The 23,589-nt window shown below is 45.0% G+C and overlaps 1 protein-coding gene across 3 annotated transcripts in view; it reads left to right on the top strand.

Annotated features, from left to right (window-relative positions):
* The window catches only part of NOD1 (nucleotide binding oligomerization domain containing 1), a 76,078-nt gene that overhangs the window by 15,617 nt on the left and 36,872 nt on the right, over nt 1-23,589 (top strand). Inside the window, exons 1-4 of one of the 3 annotated variants that reach the window (XM_042921396.1) lie at nt 8,791-8,844; nt 19,685-19,781; nt 21,617-21,928; nt 22,836-23,010. In XM_042921396.1, coding sequence (XP_042777330.1) covers nt 21,728-21,928; nt 22,836-23,010 — 376 coding nt within the window. In that variant the 5' untranslated portion in view covers nt 8,791-8,844; nt 19,685-19,781; nt 21,617-21,727. The other 2 variants (XM_042921387.1, XM_042921407.1) reach the window with 2 other exon arrangements.

Raw genomic sequence — 23,589 nt, 5'->3', positions numbered from 1 at the left:
ACTTGGGATGAGAAGGAGTTGGAGCAGCCAAACGCAGGGAACAGCATGTTTGAAGGCTCAGAGGCGGGAAGGCACCGGCTGTGTTGGGGAATGTGCCGAGAGAGCTAAAGAGTGAACCAAACTCAGGCCACGCCCAGCTTCCTGGGCTGGGAAGGATTTGGAATTTTATTCTAAAAGGCCGTGGGGTGGGGCTTCAGGAGATCCCTACCCCCCACCCCAACCCCTGCTTTTTCTGTTAGTAATGAACAAGAAAAAGATAGTTAACCCCTATTTATTAAGCTTTAGAAACCTCGTCTTAATGTGTGAGACAATTCTGGAGGCGGAAATTTCGGTTTTCAGTTTCTAAATGAAACAGCTGAAGCCCATACTAAAGTAAAAGATGGCAGAATCAGACATCGGAGCCTGACCCACCTAACCACAGCACTGGCTCCGTGGTTCTCTGGGGCAGATGTGTAAACGTGTGCGGGCCTCCTAGGTGCCAGGATTCCCTCAGCAGGAGCCTTGGTGGATGGAGGTGGGCGGATCAGTCCTTTCTGGCTCCTTGGAAACAGGAACCAAAGGACCTAATGAGCAGAGGCAGGGTGGGGAGTATGGGTGTCAGACTGTCAGGATCTGCAGGTACCAAATCCTGGGAACCCTGCCTCCCTGGCCAAGGGAAGGGACATCGGATAGTTTTTCATACGAGTCTGCTCTCGTCTGGCATTGCCCTAAAGCCCTGAAAGAGGTGCTTTCTCTGCCCTGTTCATTAGCCGGGGGAATGGCATACCTTTAAAAGGCACAGGGTTTGGAAAAAAACCAAATTCTTTATTTGGAGCTTTCACGTCATAGGAAAAGCCTCCAAACCGTAAGGGGGCTGAGACCTCACCATGGCATGCCAGCTTGCTTTGGGGGGATCTACACTGCCCTCTTTCTCCATACTTCTGTGATGTTGTCATGAGGTGACAGAGTCAGAGGCGATGTGTTTTGGCTGGTGGGAGGCCTGCTCCCTACCACAGGACCACACTGGCTGAGGGCTGTGGAGGGCCCAGGCCCAGGGTGGTGCTGCCTCTGGGGGAACTCGGCATCACGTCCCGGATACCCTGCAGCCGAGCTCCTGGGTAGACTTGGGTCCCACGTGGTTCTGACTGTGGCATCATGTTCAAGTGGGGTGAATAAAACTCTCCAGCTAAGTGTTTTGGCCAGCAGTCAGCGGTGTTTATTTACTCAAGGTCAAGTTTCAACTCAAGCCTCTGAAGTGACTAACTTATTCTGTTCTGGTGGAACGCCTTTCCTTTGAGCAGCCCCAGACATTCTCTGTGTTGGTTCTCAGTGCCACCCCCAGATGTCCCAGACCTGTTGCTTCTGGAGCACTTCCTTCCGCCTAAGTGCTTAAACCCGCTTACAGAGTTCCAGATCTGAGTTTCTGATTCAAGCGTCTCTTGTCTTCAGTCTTCTTTCCTTATTGAGCTACTTTTATTTACTGGCCCCTCCGAGATGGATCCCAGGCAGGGTGTTTTTGGAACTTCGTTTTTCAAAGCCTGGATGACACCAGGAAAATGTCAATCAATAATTGCATGTCAGCCCCCATAAGGCACCATGGGGGGGGGGGCACTGTCACAAAGCACAAGTGATTTTGTCCTGGGTGCATGGATAGACAATGTCCTAGAAGTTGAGAGCTGGGCTCTGGTTGGCCTTTTCAACGCAGCAGCTGATATAAATGCCTTAGAGCAATAGAAGATACTCGTGCCCTCAGATTTGAATTTATCCACCAATCACCTTAGCAAGCAACTTCCCCTAAGTATTCGCATATTCATTCAGTGCACAGTAAGGAAGCCCCTGCTCTAAGCAGTGTGTTGTGCCAGATTCATTCACTCCACAACTTTTTTAAGCGTTTATTTTTGAGGGAGAGGGAGAGAGAGAATCCCAAGCAGACTCCTCACTGTCAGCACAGAGCCTGACGCGGGGCTCGAACTCACAAACGGTGAGATTGTCACCTGAGCCGAAGTCGGACGCTCAACCAACTGAGCCACCCAGGCGCCCCTCAGTAATTTTTTTTTATCTAGCATCCACTGTGTTCTAGAGTGCAGTGACTAACCAGATAGGCCTCTTCGCTCGCAGTCAAATGCTGGACCTCAAGGATGAACGGGGCACAAGTCCTGGGCTCGTCTGCCTTCTCCATCATGGTCTGTGCCTGCAGCGTGACCCGCGCTGCCCTAACCACCGCGTGTGTATGAACTCATTGAACCCTCACGGCGATCTTAGGAGGTAGGCGCTAATCTTGTCTGCGTTTTCTAGGGAAGAACACTGAAGCACAGAGTGGGGGGTGTGGTGTCATTTGTCCAAATCACACTGCTGTGATTGGAATCAGGTAACCTGGTGTTAGAGTCTTGCTTGGCCCTTGATGGCCACCATCAATCAGCACGAAGGGAGAAGTTAAGAAGGGAGAAGGTGAAGTACCTCGTCCTCTGAGAGAAGCGGGAGTTCTAAGTGGGGGGGGGGGGGGAGAGAGAGGGGGGCCGAGGGGAAGAACAAGGTGTCTGTCCATCGCTACCTGGGGGGAGGGTGTATGCTTCTGCCCACCCAGGCAGCTATTCTAATCACAAGGAAGCAAAAGAAGCCTTTGCCTCAGGGCCAGGAGGCCTGGCTTCTAGTTCTGGTTGATCCATACTGCCCAGGGCCTCGGGTTTCCTCACCTCGAAAATGGGGGCCTTGGACAACATTCTATTCCACTCAAGAAGTTCAGGGTTCCAGGGGCGCCTGGGTGGCTCAGTCAGTTAAGTGCTGACTCCAGTTCAGGTCACGATCTCCTGGTTTGTGGGTTCGAGCCCCGTGTTGGGCTCTGTGGTGGCAGCTCAGAGCCTGGAGCCTGCTTCGGATTCTGTGTCTCCCTCTCTCTCTGCCCCTCCCCCACTCATGCTCTGTCTCTCAAAAATAAATGATAAAAAAAAAAAAAAAAAAAGCCCCAGGGTTCCAGCAGAAAAGCAAGGGGCTGGTTCTGCATACATTATATGCAGTGTATCTCAACCAGGAGGCTTGACTCTGAGCCATGTGGAGTCAGAAGTTGGACTTCCCAGAAGGCCCCGCGACAGGAGGTCTGCATTCTGTCAGCTTCCATCCCCTCCCAAGGGCTTACATCAGCTGGGGCAGCATTCCTTCCTTTGTAGGCAGGGTGGCTGGCTGCGTCTGCATCTGGAGTTCTGTGGCACTTGCCCAAGAAAGGAAGATAGAAAAGGAAGCTAGATAGAAGGAGAGGGGGCAGGGGCAGTGGCACAGAAGAGAGATGATGGGAGATCGACTTCTGTATCTGCTTGGAAATTCTGAGGGATTAAGGGCTTTCAGATACTTAAAGCGAACGAGTGTTAATGGAGTTTAAAAGCTTCAAATAATAAACTGTAGCCTCACCCATCTGCTACGTTTTCTCCAGAGGAAACTGTCAGTAGTTTTCCGGCATGATAGAGGCATACAGGAGTGGGCTTGTGTCCCAGGATAAGAAATTGAAAACAATGTAAGAAAAATTAATAGGAACAACAACAACAACCAGCCCATGAGAGCGAGAGAAAGAGTTCTATGTAGGCCCATTAAAGAATGGCAGTTTGCATTTGTCTAGTGTCAGAAGCCTGGGAGCATAACTGAGCTAATGTTTTTGTGGATTACGCAGCAGGGAAAGTGGAGCCAGTTTGAGTCGCCCCATTGTGCGTGTTCTCTGCACAGCACTGCCGATACTGTGTAAACATATGCTAGGCACTCGCTTTCTGTGACCTTGCTGTTGGGATGGGTTAGTCCACCCACCCCGTGGTTGGGCACCTTGAAGAATGGTGGGGCCAGGCTGTTCAAATCCTCACTCCAGGGGCGCCTGGGTGGCTCAGTCGGTTAAGCGGCCGACTTCTGGCTCAGGTCATGATCTCGCGGTCCGTGAGCTCGAGCCCCGCGTCGGGCTCTGTGCTGACAGCTCAGAGCCTGGAGCCTGTTTCAGATTCTGTGTCTCCCTCTCTCTGACCCTCCCCCATTCATGCTCTGTCTCCCTCTGTCTCAAAAATAAGTAAAACGTTAAAAAAATAATAATAAAATAAAAAATAAAAAAAATCCTCACTCCAGCCAGTCCACGTCAATAAACACAGTATAATTATCTTCGTCATTTTAAGACTGGTCTGAGGAGGCTGTGGGTCCTATTCACCAAAATGAATCTTCTTCAAGAGAGGAGAAATTTCCTTGAGAAGACTGCAGGTGTAATCGTCGACCCTCATGGGCGTGTGTGGGTTTCACTGGGGTCTATGTTCAGGTTGGCAGAGTCCATTCTGATCGATGTTTTATAATCTGGGGAATATCTCCGAGGCAGGCCGGGAATGGTGGCTTTCTTGAGCTCCTCTTAAATCTGAATTCAATAAATAAACACCAGTTATCTATTATCTGATATCAATGATCGATTTCTGTTGTTCAGGGCTGTGGGAGTGAGAATGTTTTGGAAACCCATAGTGCGTGTGGCAGCTTGTGGCTTTGCTGAGGTGGTATTTGCTGGTTTGACATTCATGATAGGATGTGCTTTTAACAGAGAGGGGAAAGAATCTCAAATGGTTTCACTGGTAACGTTACCTTTTGGGTGGGGAGCGGATATCGGGTGGGAAAATGTGAGCTTCCTGCGGCAGTCCTCCATCAAAATGCAAACATCACTCAGGGGCAAGATGTTCCACGGAAGGCAAATGAGCCGATATTGTTTTAAACCGTTGAGAGGCTTGTGTTACATGAAAGGAAGGGGAAAATACAAAAGGAAATAAAATATTTGATAATCATGGAACATTTCTTCAATAAGGTATTGCTTGAGGTCCGAAGATTGAAAAATATCTACTTACAAGTCAGTTTTGTTCATTCTTTTGCTCTGTAATTTTTTTCGTGAGGATTGATATTTTCACTTTTGATTCCTTATTTCAAACCGGAGTTAAGTGGCAATACCATGAGTGGACAGCCTCCTACCAAATTGAAGACAAAATAAAATTGTTCCCGCCCACAAACCTGTCAGCTTGACTGTGATATTTCACTAAACCAGAAAGAGCATTTCTTTTATTCACAGGTGCCCAGAAAGAGTCGTAGCATCTCCTCTGAGTTTGCTTGGTTTCCATGACCTGTCGCTTCATTGGATGGGGACGCAGGGCTCGAACCCATGAACCGCGAGATCATCACCCAGGTGCCCCAGCAGTGTGTGTTTTTCAAGTGATGATAGGTCTGGAAGACCTTTCTGTGCCAGTACGTATGTCTTCGTCACTGACGATGGTTCGTACGTGACAGTCCTGACGTGGTGACGGTGGACTGGGCTGAGGTGCAGTGGTTCTGGCACTGGGCAGGTAGCTGGGTGAAACGACAGGATGTGGGACCACAACAAGCAGATGCGGCCGCTGCGGTAGAAATCAAGGATATGCAGGACTTGCTCGTGTGCCTTTTTTCTGCTTCATACGTTAGTATCTTCATTTATAGATGACCGTAAGTCAGAGCGAGACGGAGAGTGGTGTTTTATTTTAACCTAACCCTGAACTCCATAAATACAGTCAGTTTTATGGTATCTGAAAAAAAAAAAAATTGTAGCAACTTCTCTTTACTATGCATGATCCTTTAATGTCCCGGGGTCCTGTCCTCCAGAAACTGCCGTCTTGTGAAGGAAGGGTGGGAGCCGTGGTGTGCATCCAGCCCTGCCTAGCTGTCTGGACTTTGACAACCCACTTCTCCACTCTGGGCCTCAGTTTCGCAACGTGCTGAATGCTGTTCTTGTCCAAAAGCGTGGTCTCCCTCAGGCTGGGCTGGGTTACAGATAATTCCAAAATCTCAGCAGCTCAAACAACAGGTTTGTGTCTTGCTCATACTGTGCCTGTCCCAATGTGGCAGGAGGCAGTCCCTGTTGTCATTATTGGTGGGTCATGATTCAAAGCAAGTGACTTCAAGGGGGTAGGGAAGTGTAACCCTCCCTGGTACCTAGGAAGAGGGTCCAAACTACTTATTTATGTATTTTAAATATTTTATTTTTAAGTAATGCTCTGTACCCAATGTGGGGCTCGAACTCCCAACCCCGAGATCAGAAGTTGCACGCTCTACTGACTGAGCCAGCCGAGCGCCCCAAGAATCCAAACTATTTAATGAGCCACCTACTTCTATCACTGTGTCTATTTTTCAAGGAGCACCAGCCTGTTTGAGAACTCACATTTAGAGAAATGAACAGGGGCACTTGGGCAGCTCAGTCGGTTAAGCAGCCCTTGATTTTTTTTTTTTTTTTTCAGTATATGAAGTTTATTGTCAAATTGGTTTCCATACAACACCCAGTGCTCATCCCAAAAGGTGCCCTCCTCAATACCCATCTCCCACCCCCAAAGCAGCCCTTGATTTCTACTCAGGTCATGATCTCATGGTTGTGAGTTCAAGCCCCGCATCAGGCTTTGCACGCACAGTGTGGAGCCTGCTTCAGATCTTCTGTCTCCTTCTTTCTGTCCCTCTCACACGTGCACGCGCTCTCTCTCGCTCTCTCTCTCTCTCTCTCTCTCTCTCTCTCTCTCTCTCTCAAAAATAACCTCAGAGAAATGAACTGAACTGGGGGTGGGGGGGAGGGCAGTGAGGGATGTAGGTGGCGCTGGGGTCAGCATAGGTACAGGAGCTCATAGCCCTGGCCAGATTCCATAGCAGCTGGATACCAGCAAAGCTGGCTTTGGTTTTGTTTCTGTTAGTATGTGTTCCCAGCCTCCATACAGAAAGGGACAGCAGCAGAAATGCCTGTAGAATGGCTCGACTACACAATGTAGCAGTTTGCATCTGCTACATTGTTGAAGAATGTTGGAAGGAATAGGCTTCGGATCTGTTCATCTTGCCTGGTATTGCAACACCAATTTGTGGAAAGCTGTGTCATTTATCTTGAAATACAAGTGTTCCAGGCACAGGATGAATTCCCAGCAGCAGAGTGTCGAAGAGTGAAATCATGGGATCAGTGTAGATTATGGGGAAAGATTTTCTTGAGGCTTCTGTTCTTGATTGAGGCCCTGTCAGTGGGGGTAGAAGCCAAATTTGGTAGCTGACATGCACAGTTATGCCGTGGGCAGGGTGACCTCTGCCCCCGGGCTCTGCTCCGTGATTCTGCTCAGGGCAAAGCTGCTGCATGTAACTCACGATCTCACTCGGAGATAACACTGAGGTCCTCTCTGTGCACGGAGGTTTATTATAAAGATACACGGGATTTAAGGAGTATGACCCCTGGGTGGCTGTGGAGATCGTGTCCCTCAGCAGTGGGCAGCCCTGACCCAGTCCTCATGTGCTGGGGGTTTCCTGGGTCTCAGTGTGTCTCACATTCACGCTCCTAAGAGACAGGGGCTCTGAGCACGTCTCCCGGCCACCTGCCACTGCAGAGGGCTCCAGTGGGACCCAAGGAAGGCCCGCGGGCCGCTGCACATCTCACTGGCACTCTTGGTTCATTTCTCACTCGGTGTGCTCACCACACTGAAATCTTGTGTTCTGTCCGTCTGCCCTGTCAGGTTATAAACTCGGTGACTCTGGGAAGATAGTTAACCTCTGTGTGCCTCAGCTTTCTCATTTGTGAATCGGCCATAACAATGGCCTCTGCCACCTAGGGTTGTCCGAAGAATTGAGGGAGATAATAGAGAAGATTAAATTAGGTGATAATCACTGAGTATTTTTACTTGATGCCCAGTCTAGACACTTTGAATAATGACTCAGTCCTTGTAGCAACACTTTGAGGCAGGGGCTGTCACTGTGAGGAAACTGAGGCTCAGAGAAGCTGCGGCTAGCTTGCTAATGAGTAAGGGAACAGGGTTTAAATTCCGTCCCTCGGCCTGGCTGGCTCTAGAGACCACATCTAGCCCTGTGTTACTGTATCTCTCGCAGGTCCTGGAAAGCCTTGGCTGGATGCCGCGCCCCTAGTAAAGTGCTTACTCAGTGTTAGTGATGGTCCTTCTGTGCCCTGCTGGAGCCACCACGCAGTGCAGCCCGTGACACCCGACCTCTGGAGAAGGACACGGGAGGCCGACATCCTGGAGTCTTGCCGGTGCCCCTCCCCTGCCTGTTCCCTGGCGGCCCATCTGCAGGTCCTGTTGACGATACTGTGTTGTCTTGTGACTGGCCACGGATGGAGGCTTCTGGATTTGCTGTGGGGGTTCAGGCAGGCAGGGCCAGGCCAGCGGAGGTGTCACCAGCCGGCATCATGTTTGATCCTTTGTTTGGCACATGGAATTTCTCAGTTACGGGCTTTAAAAGATCAAAGAGTGGCAGGTGGCTCTTATTTTTCTTTATAAAAATAAAAACCGGGGAAGTAAAGCATCTGTCAGAAACTGGCTTCTGCAGCTCAAGAGAGGGCCTTGGTGGTTACACAGAAACACAAGATAATGGTAAAGGGACAGCATATATATATATATATATATATATATATATATATATATATATATATATATATATATAATGATGCCAAAATGTAGAAGGTTAGTCTAGAATGTTAACAGTGGTGTAGGTGATGTGGTTTTTTTCCCTCTTTATTTATTTATTTATTTATTTATTTATTTATTTATTTATTGCATTTCCCAAAGTTTCCACAGTGAGCAGATAAATTGCTTTCCTACTGGGGGAAAGTTATTCAGACATAAAAAGAAACCTCTATAGAGATGAGCATCTTTATAAAATGTTTTTTATCTTAGTTACAAAGAGTGCGCATTTACTTTCAGGGTCTCTTGGGATAGTAGAAAAGGAAGAAAGCCACAGGACTGGGCAAAATCCCTCATTAGAAAGTGAAACTGAATGTAGGGGAAGGGCCTCCCCGTGATTCCGGGATGAAAGGGGAACAGAAGTCGCTCAGTCTCTGCATGTGAGTCCCAGTTGTTCTTTCCCCAGGTGAGACTCCTTTCTTCCTTCCTTCCTTCCTTCCTTTCTTTCTTTCTTTCTTTCTTTCTTTTTCTTTCAATTTTTAAAAAATGTTCATTTATTTTTAGAGAGAGAGAGAAAGAAACACTGTGAGCAGGGGAGGGGCAGAGAGAGAGGGAGACACAGAATCCAAAGCAGGCTCCAAGCTCCGAGCTGTTAGCTCCGAGCCCCACGTGGGGCTCGAACTCACGGATGGGAGAAGACCGGGAGATCATGACCTTAGCTGAAGTGGGATGCTTAATGGACTGAGCCACACAGGCACCCCCAAGTGGGGCTCCTTTCTAAGTGATACTTTGTCCAATGTGTTCCTGTGACCTCATCACATGCCTTCTGACAGCAGGTCGGTCGCAGGGCTCTTCTAAGCACCCCGGGCCTTGCTTGCCGTTTGCAGACTTTTGGCTAGCACAGACCTCACTCCGTTCTAGGGTTCCAACTTTACCTCAGGCAGAAGTCTTTGCTTTGTTTCCTCCGTTCTTCTATTAGTTTGTTTTCTTTGCATTTGGTGAACGGCTAGATTTCTGTTTGTGCTGTTTCTCTTGTCTGTGAGCCCCCTTGAGGGCAGGGGTCCAGTTGCCTTTGTGCAAGATGAGTGTAAATGAACAAATGAAATGGACGGAGGTCTCCACTCTCCAGGAGGCCTGCTCACTCTCACTGTGCTCCTCAGCTGGGAAGGCGCCCTGCTGACCCTTTTGCAGTAAGACTGACTTACAGGAGCACTCTCTGGAAAGTGTAGCTTTTTGCCACTCCAGACCCACTTCCCCTCCAGCTTCTCCTGGCCGCTGGCCAGTGAAGGAGGGTGTGGGGGTAGCTAGAGAACACAGAGACCTGCATTGACCACGTGCTTGTCCTCATCTGCTTGTTGTTCTAAATAAATTCCTGACCTTAAAGGGAAAGCTCTCAGTTTTGCACCATGGAGTATGATGGTCACTGTGGGGTTTTCATATATGACCTTCATTGTTAGGTTGACATATGTTCCCCCTAAACCCACTTTGTAGATAGAATTTTTGTTTTTCTTTTCTAATATGTGCATGTAAGTCTATACATTTCTATGAGTTCTTTAATTGTATCCCACACGTGTTGTATTTTTGGTGTGTTGTATTTTCATTATCATGCAGTTCAAAATATTTTCTAATTTCTATTCTCTGACCAGTTGATTTGGGGATTTTCTAGGTGTCTTTTTATTTTTGATTTCTAGCTTGATTCCACTATGGTCAGAGAATATATTCTGAATGATTTCAGTCCTTTAAAATGTGCTAAGCGGCACCTGGGTGGCTCAGGCGGTTAAGCATCTGGCTCTTAACTTCCTCTCAGATCATGATCTCACAGTTTCTGAGTTCGAGCTCTGCATTGGAGCAGTGCAGAGCCTGTTTGGAATTCTCTCTCTCTCTAAAAAATAAATAAATAAACTTTAAAAAATATGTTAAGGGGCACCTGGGTGGCTCAGTAGGCTAGGCGTCCGACTTTGGCTCAGGTCGTGATCTCCCAGTTTGTGAGTTCGAGCCCCGCGTCGGGCTCTGGGCTGACAGCTCGGAGCTTGGAGCCTGCTTCAAATTCTGTGTCTCCCTCTCTCTCTGCTCCTCCCCTGCTCATGCTCGGTCTCTCTCTCCTTCAAAAATAAATAAAAACATTTAAAAAAAAATATGTTAAGAACTTGCTTTATGATATGTCAGTTTAATGTGAGGCATTCTGTTGCTGTTGGGTACATGTTTTATAGATGTCAGTTAGAAGACTTGTTATTCTGTTCAGATTCTCCATGTTCTTACTGGCTGTTAATTTTTGTGGTGTTTTCTTTCAGTTACTCTGAAGCATGTATTAAAGTCCTCCATTGTGGGGCACCTAGGTGGCTCAGTCAGTTAAGTGTCTGACTTCAGCTTAGGTCATGATCTCACCATTCATGAGTTCAAGTCCCGCGTCAGGCTCTGTGCTGACAGCTCAGAGCCTGGAGCCTGCTTTGGATTCTGTCTCCAATCTCTACCTCTCTCTAGCTTGTGTGCTTTCTCTCTCGCTCTCGCTCAATAATAAATAAATAAACTTAAAAAAAACTCCATTGTGATTGTGGATTTGTTTATTTCTCCTTTTAGGATTGCCGATTCTTGCTTTATTATTATTATTATTATTATTATTATTATTATTATTATTTTAAGTGTTTATTTTTGAGAGAGAGAGAGAGAGTGCAACAGGGGTAGGGGTAGTGAGGTGAGGGTGGACAGAAGATCTGAAGCAGGCTCTGCACTGACAGCGGAGAGCCTGATGTGGGGCTCGAACTCACAAACCATGAGATCATGACCTGAGCTGAAGTCAGAGGATCTATCTGCTGACTGAGCCACCCAGGTGCCCCAATTTTTGCTTTATTATTTTGAAAATATGTTACTAGGTGCATACAAATTAAAATCTTTGTATTGTCCTTTAAAATTGATCATTTTATCATTATAAAATGTTTTTCTACCTCTAGTAACATTTCTTCCCTTATTTAATTTTAATGTAGCTATGCCAGCTCTTTCTTGGTGAGGATATACCTAATTTTTCTTTTCCTTTTGGGGGAAATTAATTACTTTGGCATCTGGGGTCTTTTCTGGTTCCATATAAATTTTAGGATTGTTTGTTCTAGCTCTGTGAGGAATGCTGGTGTTGATAGGGATTGCATTGAATATGTAGATTGGTTTGGGTAATATTGACATTCTAACAATATTCTTCCAGTCCATGAGTGTGGAATGTTTTTCCATTTCTTTGTGTCTTCTTCAATTTCTTTCATAAGCTTTCTATAGTTTTCAGCATATATAACTTTTACCTCTTTGGTTAAGTTTATTTGAAGGTATTATATGGTTTTTGGTGCAGTTGTAAGTGGGATCGGCTCCTTGATTTCTCTTTCTGCTGCTTCATTATTGGCATATAGAAATGCCACAGATTTCTGTACGTTGATTTTATATTCTGATACTTTGCTGAATCCATGTATCAGTTCTAGCAATTTTTTGGCAGAGTCTTTTGGGTTTACCACCTAGAATATCATGTCATTTGCAAAGAGTGTAAGTTTGACTTCTTCCTTGCCAATTTGAATGCCTTTTATTTCTTTTGTTGTCTGATTGCTGAGGTGAGGACTTCCCACACTATGTTGAACAACAGTGGTGAGAGTGGACATCCCTGTTGTGTTCCTGACCTTAGAGGGAAGGAACTCAGTTTTTCCCCATTGAGGATGATATTACTGTGGGTCTTTGGTATATGGCCTTTATGATGTTGTGGTGTGTTATATCTATCCCTGCCTTGTTGAGGGTTTTTATCAAGAAAGGATGCTGTATTTTGTCAAATGCTTTTTCTGCATCTATTGAGAAGATTATGTGGTCCTTATCCTTTCTTTCATTAATGTGATGTATCAAGTTGATTGATTTGTGGATATTGAACCAGCACTGCAGCCTAGGAATAAATCCCACTTGATCATGGTAAATAATTCTTTTAATGTATTATTGGATTTGGTTTGCTAGTCTCTTGTTGAGAATTTTTGCCTTCATGATCATCAAGGAAATTGGTCTGTAGTTCTCCTTTTTAGTGGGCTCTTTGTCTGGTTTTGGGATCAAGGTAATGCTGGCCTTGTAGAAGGAGTTTGAAAGTTTTCCTTCTATTTCTATTTTTTGGAACACCTTCAAAAGAATAGGTGTCAACGCTTCTTTAAATGTTTGGTAGAATTCCCTTGGAAAGCCTTCCGGCCCTGGACTCTTGTTTGTTGGGAGATTTTTGATTACTGATTCAATTTATTTCCTGGGTATAGGTCTGTTCACATTTTCAATTTCTTCTTGTTTCAGTTTTGGTAGTTTATGTGTTTCTAGGAATTTGTCCATTTCTTCTAAATTGCTCAATTTGTTGGCATATAATCGCTCATAATATTCTCTTATTATTGTTTGTATTTCTTTGTTGTTGGTTGTGAACTCTCCTCTTTCATTCATGGTTTTATTTATTTGGGTCCTTTTTCTTTTTGATAAATCTGGCTAGGGGGTTATTAATTTTGTTAATTCTTTCAAAGAATCAGCTCCTGGTTTTGTTGATCTCTTTTACTGTTTCTTTGATTTTGATATCATTGGTTTTTGCTCTAATCTTTATTATTTCCCTTCTTCTGCTGGTAGTGGGCTTTATTTGCTGTTCTTTTTCCAGCTCCTTTAGGTGTAAGATTAGGTTGTGTATTTGAGACATTTATTCCTTCTTAAGGAAGGCCTGGATTGCTATATACTTTCCTCTTATGATTGTCTTTGCTGCGTCCCAGAGGTTTTGGACTGTTGTGTTTTCATTTTCATTGGCTTCCATGTACCTTTTAATTTCCTCTTTAATTTCTTGGTTAACCCATTCATTCTTTAGTAGGATGTTCTTTAATCTCCAAGTATTCGTGGTCTTTCCAAATTTTTTCTTGTGGTTGATTTCAAGTTTCATAGCACTGTGGTCTTAAAATCTGCATGGTATGATATCAGTTTTTTTGTACTTGTTGAAGGCTGATTTGTGACCCGGTCAGTGTGTGATCTATTCTGGAGAATGTTCCATGTGCACTTGAGAATAATCTGTATTCTGCTGCTTTAGGATGAAATGTTCTGAATATATCTATGAAGCCCATCTTGTCCAGTGTGTCATTCAAAGCCATTGTTTCCTTGTTGATTTTTCTGCTTAGATGTAAATGGGGGTGTAAAGTCCCTAACTATTATGGTATTATTATGAATGAGTTTCTTTATGTTTGTGATTAATTGACTTATATATTTGGGTTGTTTCAAGCTGGGGGCATACATATTTATAATTGTTAGACCTTCTTGGTGGATAGACCCCTTAATTATGATATAATGCCCTTCTTCATCTTTTGTTACAGCCTTTGTTTTAAAATCTAGTTTGTCTGATATAAGTATGGCTACTTCAGCTGTCTTTTGATGTCCATTAGCATGATAGATGGTTCTCCATTACCTTACTTTCAATCTGCAGGTGTGTTTAGGTCTAAAATGAGTCTCTTGTAGGCAGCATGTATATGGGTCTTGTTTTCTTATCCATTCTGATATTCTGTGTCTTTTGATTGGAGTATTTATTCCATTTACATTTACAGTGAGTAGTGAAAGATATGAATTTAGTGCCATTGTGTTGCTTGTAGAATTGGTGTTTCTGGTCATGTTCTCTGGTCCTTTCTTTGTTGCTTTTGGTCTTTTTTGTTTTGTTTAGTTTCTTCTCCACTCAAAAAGTTCCCTTAAAATTTCTTGCAGGGCTGGTTTAATGGTCACAAACTCCTTTAGTTTTTGTTTATCTGGGAAAGTCTTTATCTCTTCTTCTATTTTGAATGACAGCCTTGCCGGATAAAGAATTCTTGGCTGAATATTTTTCTGAGTCAGCACGTTGAATATATCTTGCCACTCCCTTCTGTCCTGCCAAGTTTCTGTGGACAGATCTGCTGCGAACCTGATCTGTCATCCCTTGTAGGTTAAGGACTTTTTTCCCCTTTCTGCTTTCATAATTCTTTCCTTCTCTGTGTATTTTGTGAATTTGACTATGATATGCCTTGGTGATGGTTGGTTTTTGTTGAATCTAATGGGAGTTCTCTGTGCTTCTTGGATTTTGATATCCGTGTCCTTCCCCAGATTAGGAAAGTTTTCCACTATACTTTGCTTGCATAAACCTTTTGCCCCTTTTCCTCTCTCTTCATCTTCTGGGACTCCTCTGATTCAAATGTTATTAATTTTTGATAAGTCACTGAGTTCTCTAAGTTTTATATCATGCTTTTGCCTTCGTTTCCCTCTTTTTTTCTCCTTCATTATTTTCCGTAATTTTATCCTCTATATCACTGATTCACCGCTCTACTTCATCCATCCTTACCATCGCGGCATTCCTTCAAGACTGCATCTCAGTTACAACATTTTTTATTTTGGCCTGACTAGATTTTAGTTCTTTTATCTCTGTTGAAAGGGATTCTCTGGTGTCTTCTATGCTTTTTTCAACCCCAGCTAGTATTCTTATAATCATGGTTTTAAGTTCTAGTTCAGACATCTTACTTACATCTGTGTTGATTAAATCCCTGGCTGTCATTTATTCCTATTCTTTCTTTTGGGGTGAATTCTTCCATCTTGTCATTTTGGAGGAAGAAAAAAATTAAATAAAAAATAAAAATGTAAAAATTAAAAACAAAATCAAAAAAAGGAAGCTTGATCCTAGGTGTGTTTCAGTCTGCTTGTTGAAAGAAGCTTGATAGAAGAGAGGAAAAAAAAAGTCTATGGCAAATCACAACACCTACCCAGTGCCAATTTGCCACACTCTAAAGTCTTTGTCCCAATACCAGCAAACGTGGCTTCTCTCTGGGGTCCACTGAAAACTTTGCCTGTGAGGAGGCCATATGGCCTCTACCACATGTACTCCAAGCAGGGGAACAGCTTCTCCCCACAAGACACAGGGAACCCTCAGACTGTGCTGCCCACTCCTGGGGTTTTGCCCTACTCTATCACTGGAGCGCCACCAGTTAATGAGCTCTGAACCTTCAGACTCTGCCCTCCACTGTTTATAGAATCCTGATAGAACTGAAACCCTCTCCTTTCTACCCATCAATGGTTTTGGGGGACAGATTTCTTGTCAAGTGCCCTGTGAGTGTTTGCACTCTTTCCGTCCAGCTCCTTTCCAGGGGAAGTGCTCTTCTTGTGCAATCTCCATATGCCACACTTTCCCTCTCTCTCTCTGTCCTGTCTCTGCCAAAATGGCTCCCTACCCTCCACAGAGCTGCAGAACTCACTCTCTCTCTCAAAAAATAAACATTTAAAAAAAACTTATCAAAAAAAGATAAAGGACATTTCTGTCTCCCCAGAAATTTCTCGTGTTTCTCTATGCAGGCAGTTTCTCCTGTCTTCCCACCCCCCACCCCAGGGAACCACTGCTCTGATTTCTAGGTCAGATTTTTGGAATCGTATGAATGGAATCATTCACAGTCTTTTGAGTCTGGTTTCTCTTAGCATAATATCTGTGATATTCGTGTTGTATCATTCATATTTATTATCGAATAGCACTGTACTGTATGATTATACCCCAATTTGTTGATCACTTCACCTGCAGTTGACCTCTGTGGGAGTCATAAGCTACTGTATTACAGCTAGAAGCAGAAGAAAACTGTTTAAAAAAAAAAAACCCACAAAATTGTCAGAGCCTCTGAATCTTTTCAGAAGGCAGACTTCTAGAATAGGAAATATTTGCAGAGGACAGGTCTCTAGAATGGGAAATCGCTAAAACGAACTTCTCACAGGCTCTTCATATGTGCTGTCAAATGGGTTCCCAGATGTTCTCCACTAGGGTACATTCCTACCCATGGTGTGTGAACGTCTCATTATACTATCTATAGCATTTGAAAACACATTTTTTTCATATTTATTTTTGAGAGGGAGGGAGAGAGAGACAGTGTGAGCGGGGAAGGGCCGAGAGAGGGAGACAGAATCCGAAGCAGGCTCCAGGCTCTGAGCTGTCGGCACAGAGCCTGACCCGGGGCTCGAACCTACAAACTGGGACATTATGACCTGAGCTAAAGTTAGACGCTTCACCGACTGAGCCACCCAGGCGCCCCTCACAAAAATGCTTTGATAAAAAATAGTTCTTAGTTTTAATCTTTGGAAGCATAAAAAGCTGTAAATTTGTATGTGATAGTTGAAAGGAATTGTACACCGACTATAAACCAGTAGGTCTATAAACCAGTACTTCCTTTCTGAGCTGGCAGAACTATCAGTGACCTCACTTTTTTAACTACCTGCCTCACTGACTTTCTGCGAAACTAAGCTGAAAAGCCAATTCAGTCATTCCTGGCATTGGTATTTGAAATGGAACAGGGAGGGGCGCCCGGGTGGCTCAGTCGATTGAGCGGCCAACTTCGGCTCAGGTCATGATCTCACGGTCCGTGAGTTCGAGCCCCGCGTCGGGCTCTGTGCTGGCAGCTCAGAGCCTGGAGCCTGCTTCAGATTCTGTGTCTCCCTCTCTCTCTGCCCCTCCCCGACTCATGCTCTGTCTCTCTCTGTCTCAGAAATAAATAAACATTAAAAAAAATTTTTTTGAAAAAATAAAAAAATAAAAAAAAATAAAATGGAACAGGGACAGGGAGGAGCTCTGATGTCTTCCTACGCCAGCATCCAGTGCTTCCTCTACAGCTGTGCCAACGCAGTAACCCCTGGCCACATGTAGTTGGCGAACACTTGATGTGTGGCTGGTCCAAACCGAGAAGTGGTCTAAGTATAAAATGCACACTGGGTTTCAGAGTCTTAGTGTGAAAAAAAAATGAATGTAAGATATTTCCTTAATTCTATCTTGATTACATATTGCAATAATTGATTCCTTTTGACATTTATTAATGTGGCTACTAGGAAATCTTAGATTGCACATGTGGCTTGCGTTTCATTTCTAGTCAACCATCTGCTGTATAGTCTTACAGAATGTCTCTCTCCTGTCTCTACCTCTTTTTTCCTTTGAATGCTTGCCTTTCCCCAATACTTGCTTGGTTTTCTTCAGAGAAGCTTCCCTGAGCCATTGATTGATTGATTGATTGATTGGCTCTGCAGACTTTATATTTAGCTTAGAAGATCAAATTCCAAGATGGGACCTGGGCACAGATTTCCATAAGGAGCCTAAGGTGGTGGATGGACCCTGGCATTCTGTTACCTGGGAACTAAACCTCTCTGAGGGCAGATCAGAAAGCCAGGAAGAAGAGGAGTGGGTGGGGGTGCCATCTAAACCCCTCAGCTCCCAAGAGGCTCCCTCCCCACCAATAGGCTCCACCCCCGCTTGCCTTTGTCACAAGAGATGGCTTTAGGTGGGAGACTGGCCCTTCCCTGACCTTTTCTGCTCCGTTCCTCTGCTTCATCTTCCTCTTTTATTCTGCCATGGGTCTGTCTAGTTTTTCCGGCCACCTCCATTGGCTTCATGTTTTCTATGGTTGTTTCTTGGACATGCCTCACCAGGATCTCCACCTTCTGTCTTCTTGGCTCTGCACCACTGCCCGGGAGAGCCCCACCCATCAGAGCAGGCCCAGCTCACCAAACCTGACCCTGGCCAACCTTGGTCTTCTGTTTGCCTGGAAGTGACAACTAGACTGGCCTCATTAGCCAGACCCACCTTTTACCAGGCGAAGATAGTAATGGGTGCCCTGTTGGGGCCAGGAGATCCCTGACTCTGCTTGGTATTCCAGATGCCTGTAAACTGAATTTCTCTATCGTGTCCTATGGTATATATTCCGTCTACCCTTGGATTCTGTATACCTGGGCAGGTTCAGCTTTCTTTACCATAAGTTCCTGCTGAATTGAGCTCATTCTGCAAATCTGATTAAATCTCAAACCAGGGCTTTGGAAATTATAGTACAATAGCCCCCTTGCCAGCTGGCTGGCACATAATTTGTTGCTTTGCCTAAGTGGCTCTAAATCAGGCGACTGAAGTTTCTGCCTTTGATGGTAAGCAGTAGAAATGTCTGAGGGACTATTATGGGGCAGCCTGAGGGGAGAGATCATTGGTTTTGTGGGAATCGCAGGCTCAAAAGAGGCTAGAGCCATGAGTAAAACTGGACCCTTATTGCAGATGGATGCAGATTAGGTTTGAACAGATGATAGGTAACACCCATCTCAAGCCGCCTTCGGCAGGAGTGGTGGCCGGCAAAATACAGCCTCGTGAAGTGGGCAGTTTCCTTTCCAGTTCTCTCAGATTTAGGATTATCACCAAAGGGGGGAAAAAGGCTCAGTTTTGTCCTACTGTGTCTTTAATGGCCTCAAATGTTTCTAAGAGCACACAGGCCTCAGGCCTCAGACCTCGGATCTCTCCAGGCAGCACTGTTGAGCTGGAATCCAACAGCATGGTTTTATTTCCGACGGATTTATTTCTGTGTAACTTTCTATTTATCGAAAGTGATAGTTTTCACTTACAATGGCAGTATAAAATTTCCTTTAAAATGAATCTGTTATGGGGCGCCTGGGTGGCTCAGTCGGTTGGGCGTCCGACTTCAGCTCAGGTCACGATCTCGCGGTCCGTGAGTTCGAGCCCCGCGTCGGACTCTGTGCTGACAGCTCAGAGCCTGGAGCCTGCTTCAGATTCTGTGTCTCCCTCTCTCTGACCCTCCCCCGTTCATGCTCTGTCTCTCTCTGTCTCAAAAATAAATAAACATTAAAAAAAAAATTAAAATGAATCTGTTATGGAAACTAATTTGACAATAAATTTCATATAATTAAAATAAAATAAAATAAAATAAAATAAAAAGAATAAAATAAATAAAATAAAATAAAATAAATAAAATAATGAATCTGAGTGTTGGGGCTCCTGGGTGGCTTAGTGTTCTCAGCTCAGGTCTCGATCTCAGGGTCATGAGTTCAAGCCCCACATTAGGCTCTGTGCTGGGTGGGAAGCCTACTCAAAAAAAAAAAAAAATTAATCTGGGTTTCGAAATAGTTTATTTATGGGGATTAAGGAGTGCACTTGCTGTGATAAGCGCTGGGTGACAGGTGACGGACGTATGGAAGTGCTGAATCAATCTGTTCTACCCCTGAAACTACTATTACACTGTTTAGTAACTATACTAGAAGTAAAACAAAAAATAGAATAAAACAGTCAATTTAAAGCACAAAGTGAAGCAAATAAAGTACAGGTAGGACTCAATTATGGCCAAAAAAAAAAAAAAAGGTGAGTGTGTTGTCTGAATGACATGTAGAAAACATGGCCCTGAGGAAGACCCTCCAGGTGGTACCCAGCATCCTTGAGTTCTGGGTTCGAAACTGTCTAGTCGTCAATTTCATTTGTTTGTTCGCCCTTCATTGCAATAGTATTTTCAAGGAAAACTTTTTTTTTTTTTATTTTGCAGGTTCCAGAAAGAAGTTGGAAATGGAAGATTTAAGGAGAGAATGTTGTTCTAAAATATTCTGACTTACTTCAAAGAATAAGGCCAGAAACTTGAAAAGGTATCGTTAACCCCTAATATAAATTTAATATTATCACCTGGTGTCCCTTCAGGGAACCAGTTTCCCAAAGCTGTGGATCCTAAAATGGGGCATACAGTTGACCTCAGCAGAAAAGGCTGCGTTAACATCTAAGAGGTGAGCGTGTTACTAGAACAGTAACTAACCAATCATTTCCATCCCTGAAAGGTTTTGTTTTGTTTTTTTTTTGGTAAAGATGTCTTGGCCTCCTGCTGCTTAGAGTGTTCAAGTGTAGTCTGTCCTGCTCAGTCACTCAGGTTATAAAAGGAAAGTTATTGCGTGGGGTCCCACTGGGAAATCCCTGGAAGGCTTGCAATGTTTAGCAAATTGATAAGTAAAATAAGGAAAACTGGAAGTGTGTCAAAGACCAGGAGCCTCATGTGTGACTTGGGGGAAAAAGCTGAGAACCGCTGGACTTGAATGTTAATGGACGTGGGCTCGTAAAACATGAATGATGCTGTGTTTACAGGTCTGTCATTTGTGGCTGTGGGGGGGGGGGGGCGCGGAGGGCGGGCAGGGCACAACAAAAAGTTTAAAAACTGTCTGAAATCTGTGAGTTTTCCTACCTAGATGAGGGACTGAGTGGCCAGGTCAGGGTCTTTCTGCTTCTAAGATGATGACCCATTTTATATACACAAGGATGAGTGGAGAAGTGGCCACAGGATCTTAGGGAACAAGAAAGATAATCAGCGCAATTTGGGGTAGCTCAAATTAGGTTTTAAAGTTAGGTTTTTAAATTTTTTTCTAAGGTTTATTTATCTCATCTAGCTCAGGTGAACCCAAGTTAGTTGTGTTTGTTTTTTTTTTTTTTAATTTTTAATGTTTGTTTGTCTTTCTTTTGAGAGAGAGCATTTGCAGGGTAGGGGCAGAGAGAGAGGGAAACAGAATCCCAAGCAGGCTCCACACTGTCAGCACAGAGCCCGACGCGGGGCTCAAACCCACAAACCGTGAGATCATGACCTGAGCCGAAGTCGGACGCTCGACTGACTGAGCTACCCAGGTGCCCCCCAAGTTAGTTTTTAATACCCACATAAAATGGCTTGGGTCCCTATTTCTACCCAGACAGAAGGTTCAGCAGGTGCACAAGGGTTTCAAGGGTTTCCAGGGAGATGGCCTTTCCTGGTCAGCTGCCACTTGAAGTCCATGTCACCTTCCTTCTTGCCCTCCCCCTGCCCCATTGCATTCCACACACGGCCATTGCTCCTCCTTCATTGCCTGAGGTGCTTGTATATGGCAGACTTTGCTGGAGGTATGAGGATAGCTAGAACAGGGGTGCAGGAGGGCTACGGCACAATCCACAATGGGCAGTAATGACTGAGACGTCACTGTGCCCAGGTTCCTGGAGGCTTTGCTACCACAGGAGACTTCATGCCGCCTGTCTCCCTCCTCAGGCCATTTTTCGCTCAGACCCTGCCCCCCACAACAACCCCTCCCACCCCATGGCTCCTTTGCTCCCAATTCTGGGTGCTCCCCTCTTGGGGTATGTGGAAACCTCCAGTCCCGGTTAACCTTTTTATGGAAAGTAATATATCTTTCCATCCCTATTCCAGGCTAGGATTGAAGCACACTTTTGTTTTATTCAAGAGGAAATAAACAAGTTTTGCTGTATATTTGCTATATATTTCTGGTCACTCTCTCTAGGCATGTAACCCACAAGCAGAAGCCATTCAATTAAGATTTTTTTCTTTAATACATCTCAGATCACCATCTTAAGCATGACCCCTCCTGCTTGAAGTAGAGAAATTCCAGGACCAAAGGGCAGGGAGGGATCTTTCCCATGGCTTTGGTTTCACTGGTGACTTCGTTGGTCTCTTCAGGGGCATCACGGAGAGAGAGGCGGGCGCCCTGGATCCTGATTGCCCTTCTGCCAGGAAGATACGTGTAGCCAAAGATGAATTTGGGCAAAGTAGCTGCTTGCTCCTTTAGCCATGGAAAAGCAGGGCCACGGTGAGATGGGAATCATTCCATCAGAGTCTCACTCCCACGTTAAGTTGCTGAAAATCAACCGGGAACTTCTGGTCACTCACATCCGCAACACCCAGTGTCTGGTGGACAACTTGCTGAAGAATGACTACTTCTCCTCTGAAGATGCGGAGATCGTGTGTGCCTGCCCCACACAGCCTGACAAGGTGCGGGTGACAGGGGCTGGTAGCCAGAAGGGGCTTCTCCCGCTGATCTGAGTGAGGACCTCTGGGAGTTTAGTACATTGGCGGAATTTCCCACTGGGGTCGTTGATAAAACAGAAACGCTGGGGTTATCAGCTGGTTACACAATTGCACATTTTGCTTTTTGTGTGCGCATTGAGAGCAGACTCCTCTTACGTCTCTGCTCTCCTCGCTCTGTGTACTGCTTCCCAAACTGGTTGATTTCAATCCACTTTCGAGTAGGAGGAGAGAAAAAGAAAATGACCACCTCACACCTTAGCAGTGATGTTCATTCAGTGCCTTTAGACTCCAGAGAGCTGCTCACTGCTGGGTAAGGCTCTGAGAATGGCCTTGCCTCTGATTTGGGAACAACTGTGTCCCAGGCTGGGTCCACAGTAAAGACTTTTCCATACGCCACTGGAGGAGGTCTTAACAGCCCTTAGTTTCATTTTAGCTTTGTGTCATCTCCTGAAAAAGAGAATTGCAAGACTGAACACTCTTTGGGTCAAGGAGTGACAGAACTTGTTTGTCATGTGATCCTGCCAGGCTCTGAGGAGACAGAGGGCTTCTGGGGGAAGCACAGTAACTGACTTACATGATTTTTTCGTGCATTTTGAATAATATAAAAAGCCTTTTTTAGGGTGTAACTTCCATGGGGGTCTGTTAGCCCCTTGCTGTGTGGCCCAGCACCTACCTCATTATGCCCAAGAGGTAACTTTCTCCCTGCAACACTCATTCCTGGCCGGCAGTAGTGTTAGGTGAAGAGGGACAAGGAGACACAGGAGGAATCCTGGGGGTGGGCACACCTCTTGGGCCAGTCCGACCTTTTTACTTTTGGGTTCATGGAAGCCTCCTGGTTTCTTAGAGCTGTGTGGTCTAATTTCTTACTAAGGTTCGCAAAATTCTGGACCTGGTACAGAGCAAGGGCGAGGAAGTGTCCGAGTTCTTCCTCTACGTGCTCCAGCAACTTGCAGATGCTTACGTGGATCTCAGGCCTTGGCTGTTGGAGACTGGCTTCTCCCCCTCCGAGCTCATTCGGAGCAGAGTTGTCGTCAACACCGACCCAGGTACGAGTCCTCCCCAGGGGGACTGCAGACACTAAGCAAGCAAGGCCTGGGGGTTTGGAAATGCTGCGGTGTGTGGGCCCAGCAGCGCATGAAAGCGTGGTCCACCACGGTCAGCCCTGGCCTCTACATCAGGCAGTAGGCCCAGTGTTGTGTTCCCTGTTGTCCAAGGGCAGCCTGGGGACTGTGACTGAACCGAGCACACATAGCTGGTCTGATCTGTATAGAGGCCTGTGCAATTGTGGGAACGGCCTCTCTCGTGACCTCTTGGTTACTTACTGTTCTGACATATATAGACAGTTTAATGGTTGCACAAATTCAAGAATGAATTTTTTTCCTCTTTAAAATCTTTCCAAAGATCTCCTCTTTAGTTAGTTAGGTTTATTCCTGGATATCTTATTGTTTGGGGTACAATTAATGGCAAATGGGATTGATTCCTTGATTTTTTTTTTCCTGCTGCTTCGTTATTGGTGTATAGAAACGCAACAGATTTCTGCATGTTGGTTTTTTTTTTAATTTATTTTTTTTAATTAATTTTTTTTTTAACGTTTATTTATTTTTGAGACAGGGAGAGACAGAGCA

Source organism: Panthera leo, chromosome A2 (genome assembly GCF_018350215.1).
Source record: "Panthera leo isolate Ple1 chromosome A2, P.leo_Ple1_pat1.1, whole genome shotgun sequence".
Lineage (NCBI taxonomy): Eukaryota > Metazoa > Chordata > Mammalia > Carnivora > Felidae > Panthera > Panthera leo.
This window is presented reverse-complemented; position numbering and strand designations above follow the sequence as displayed.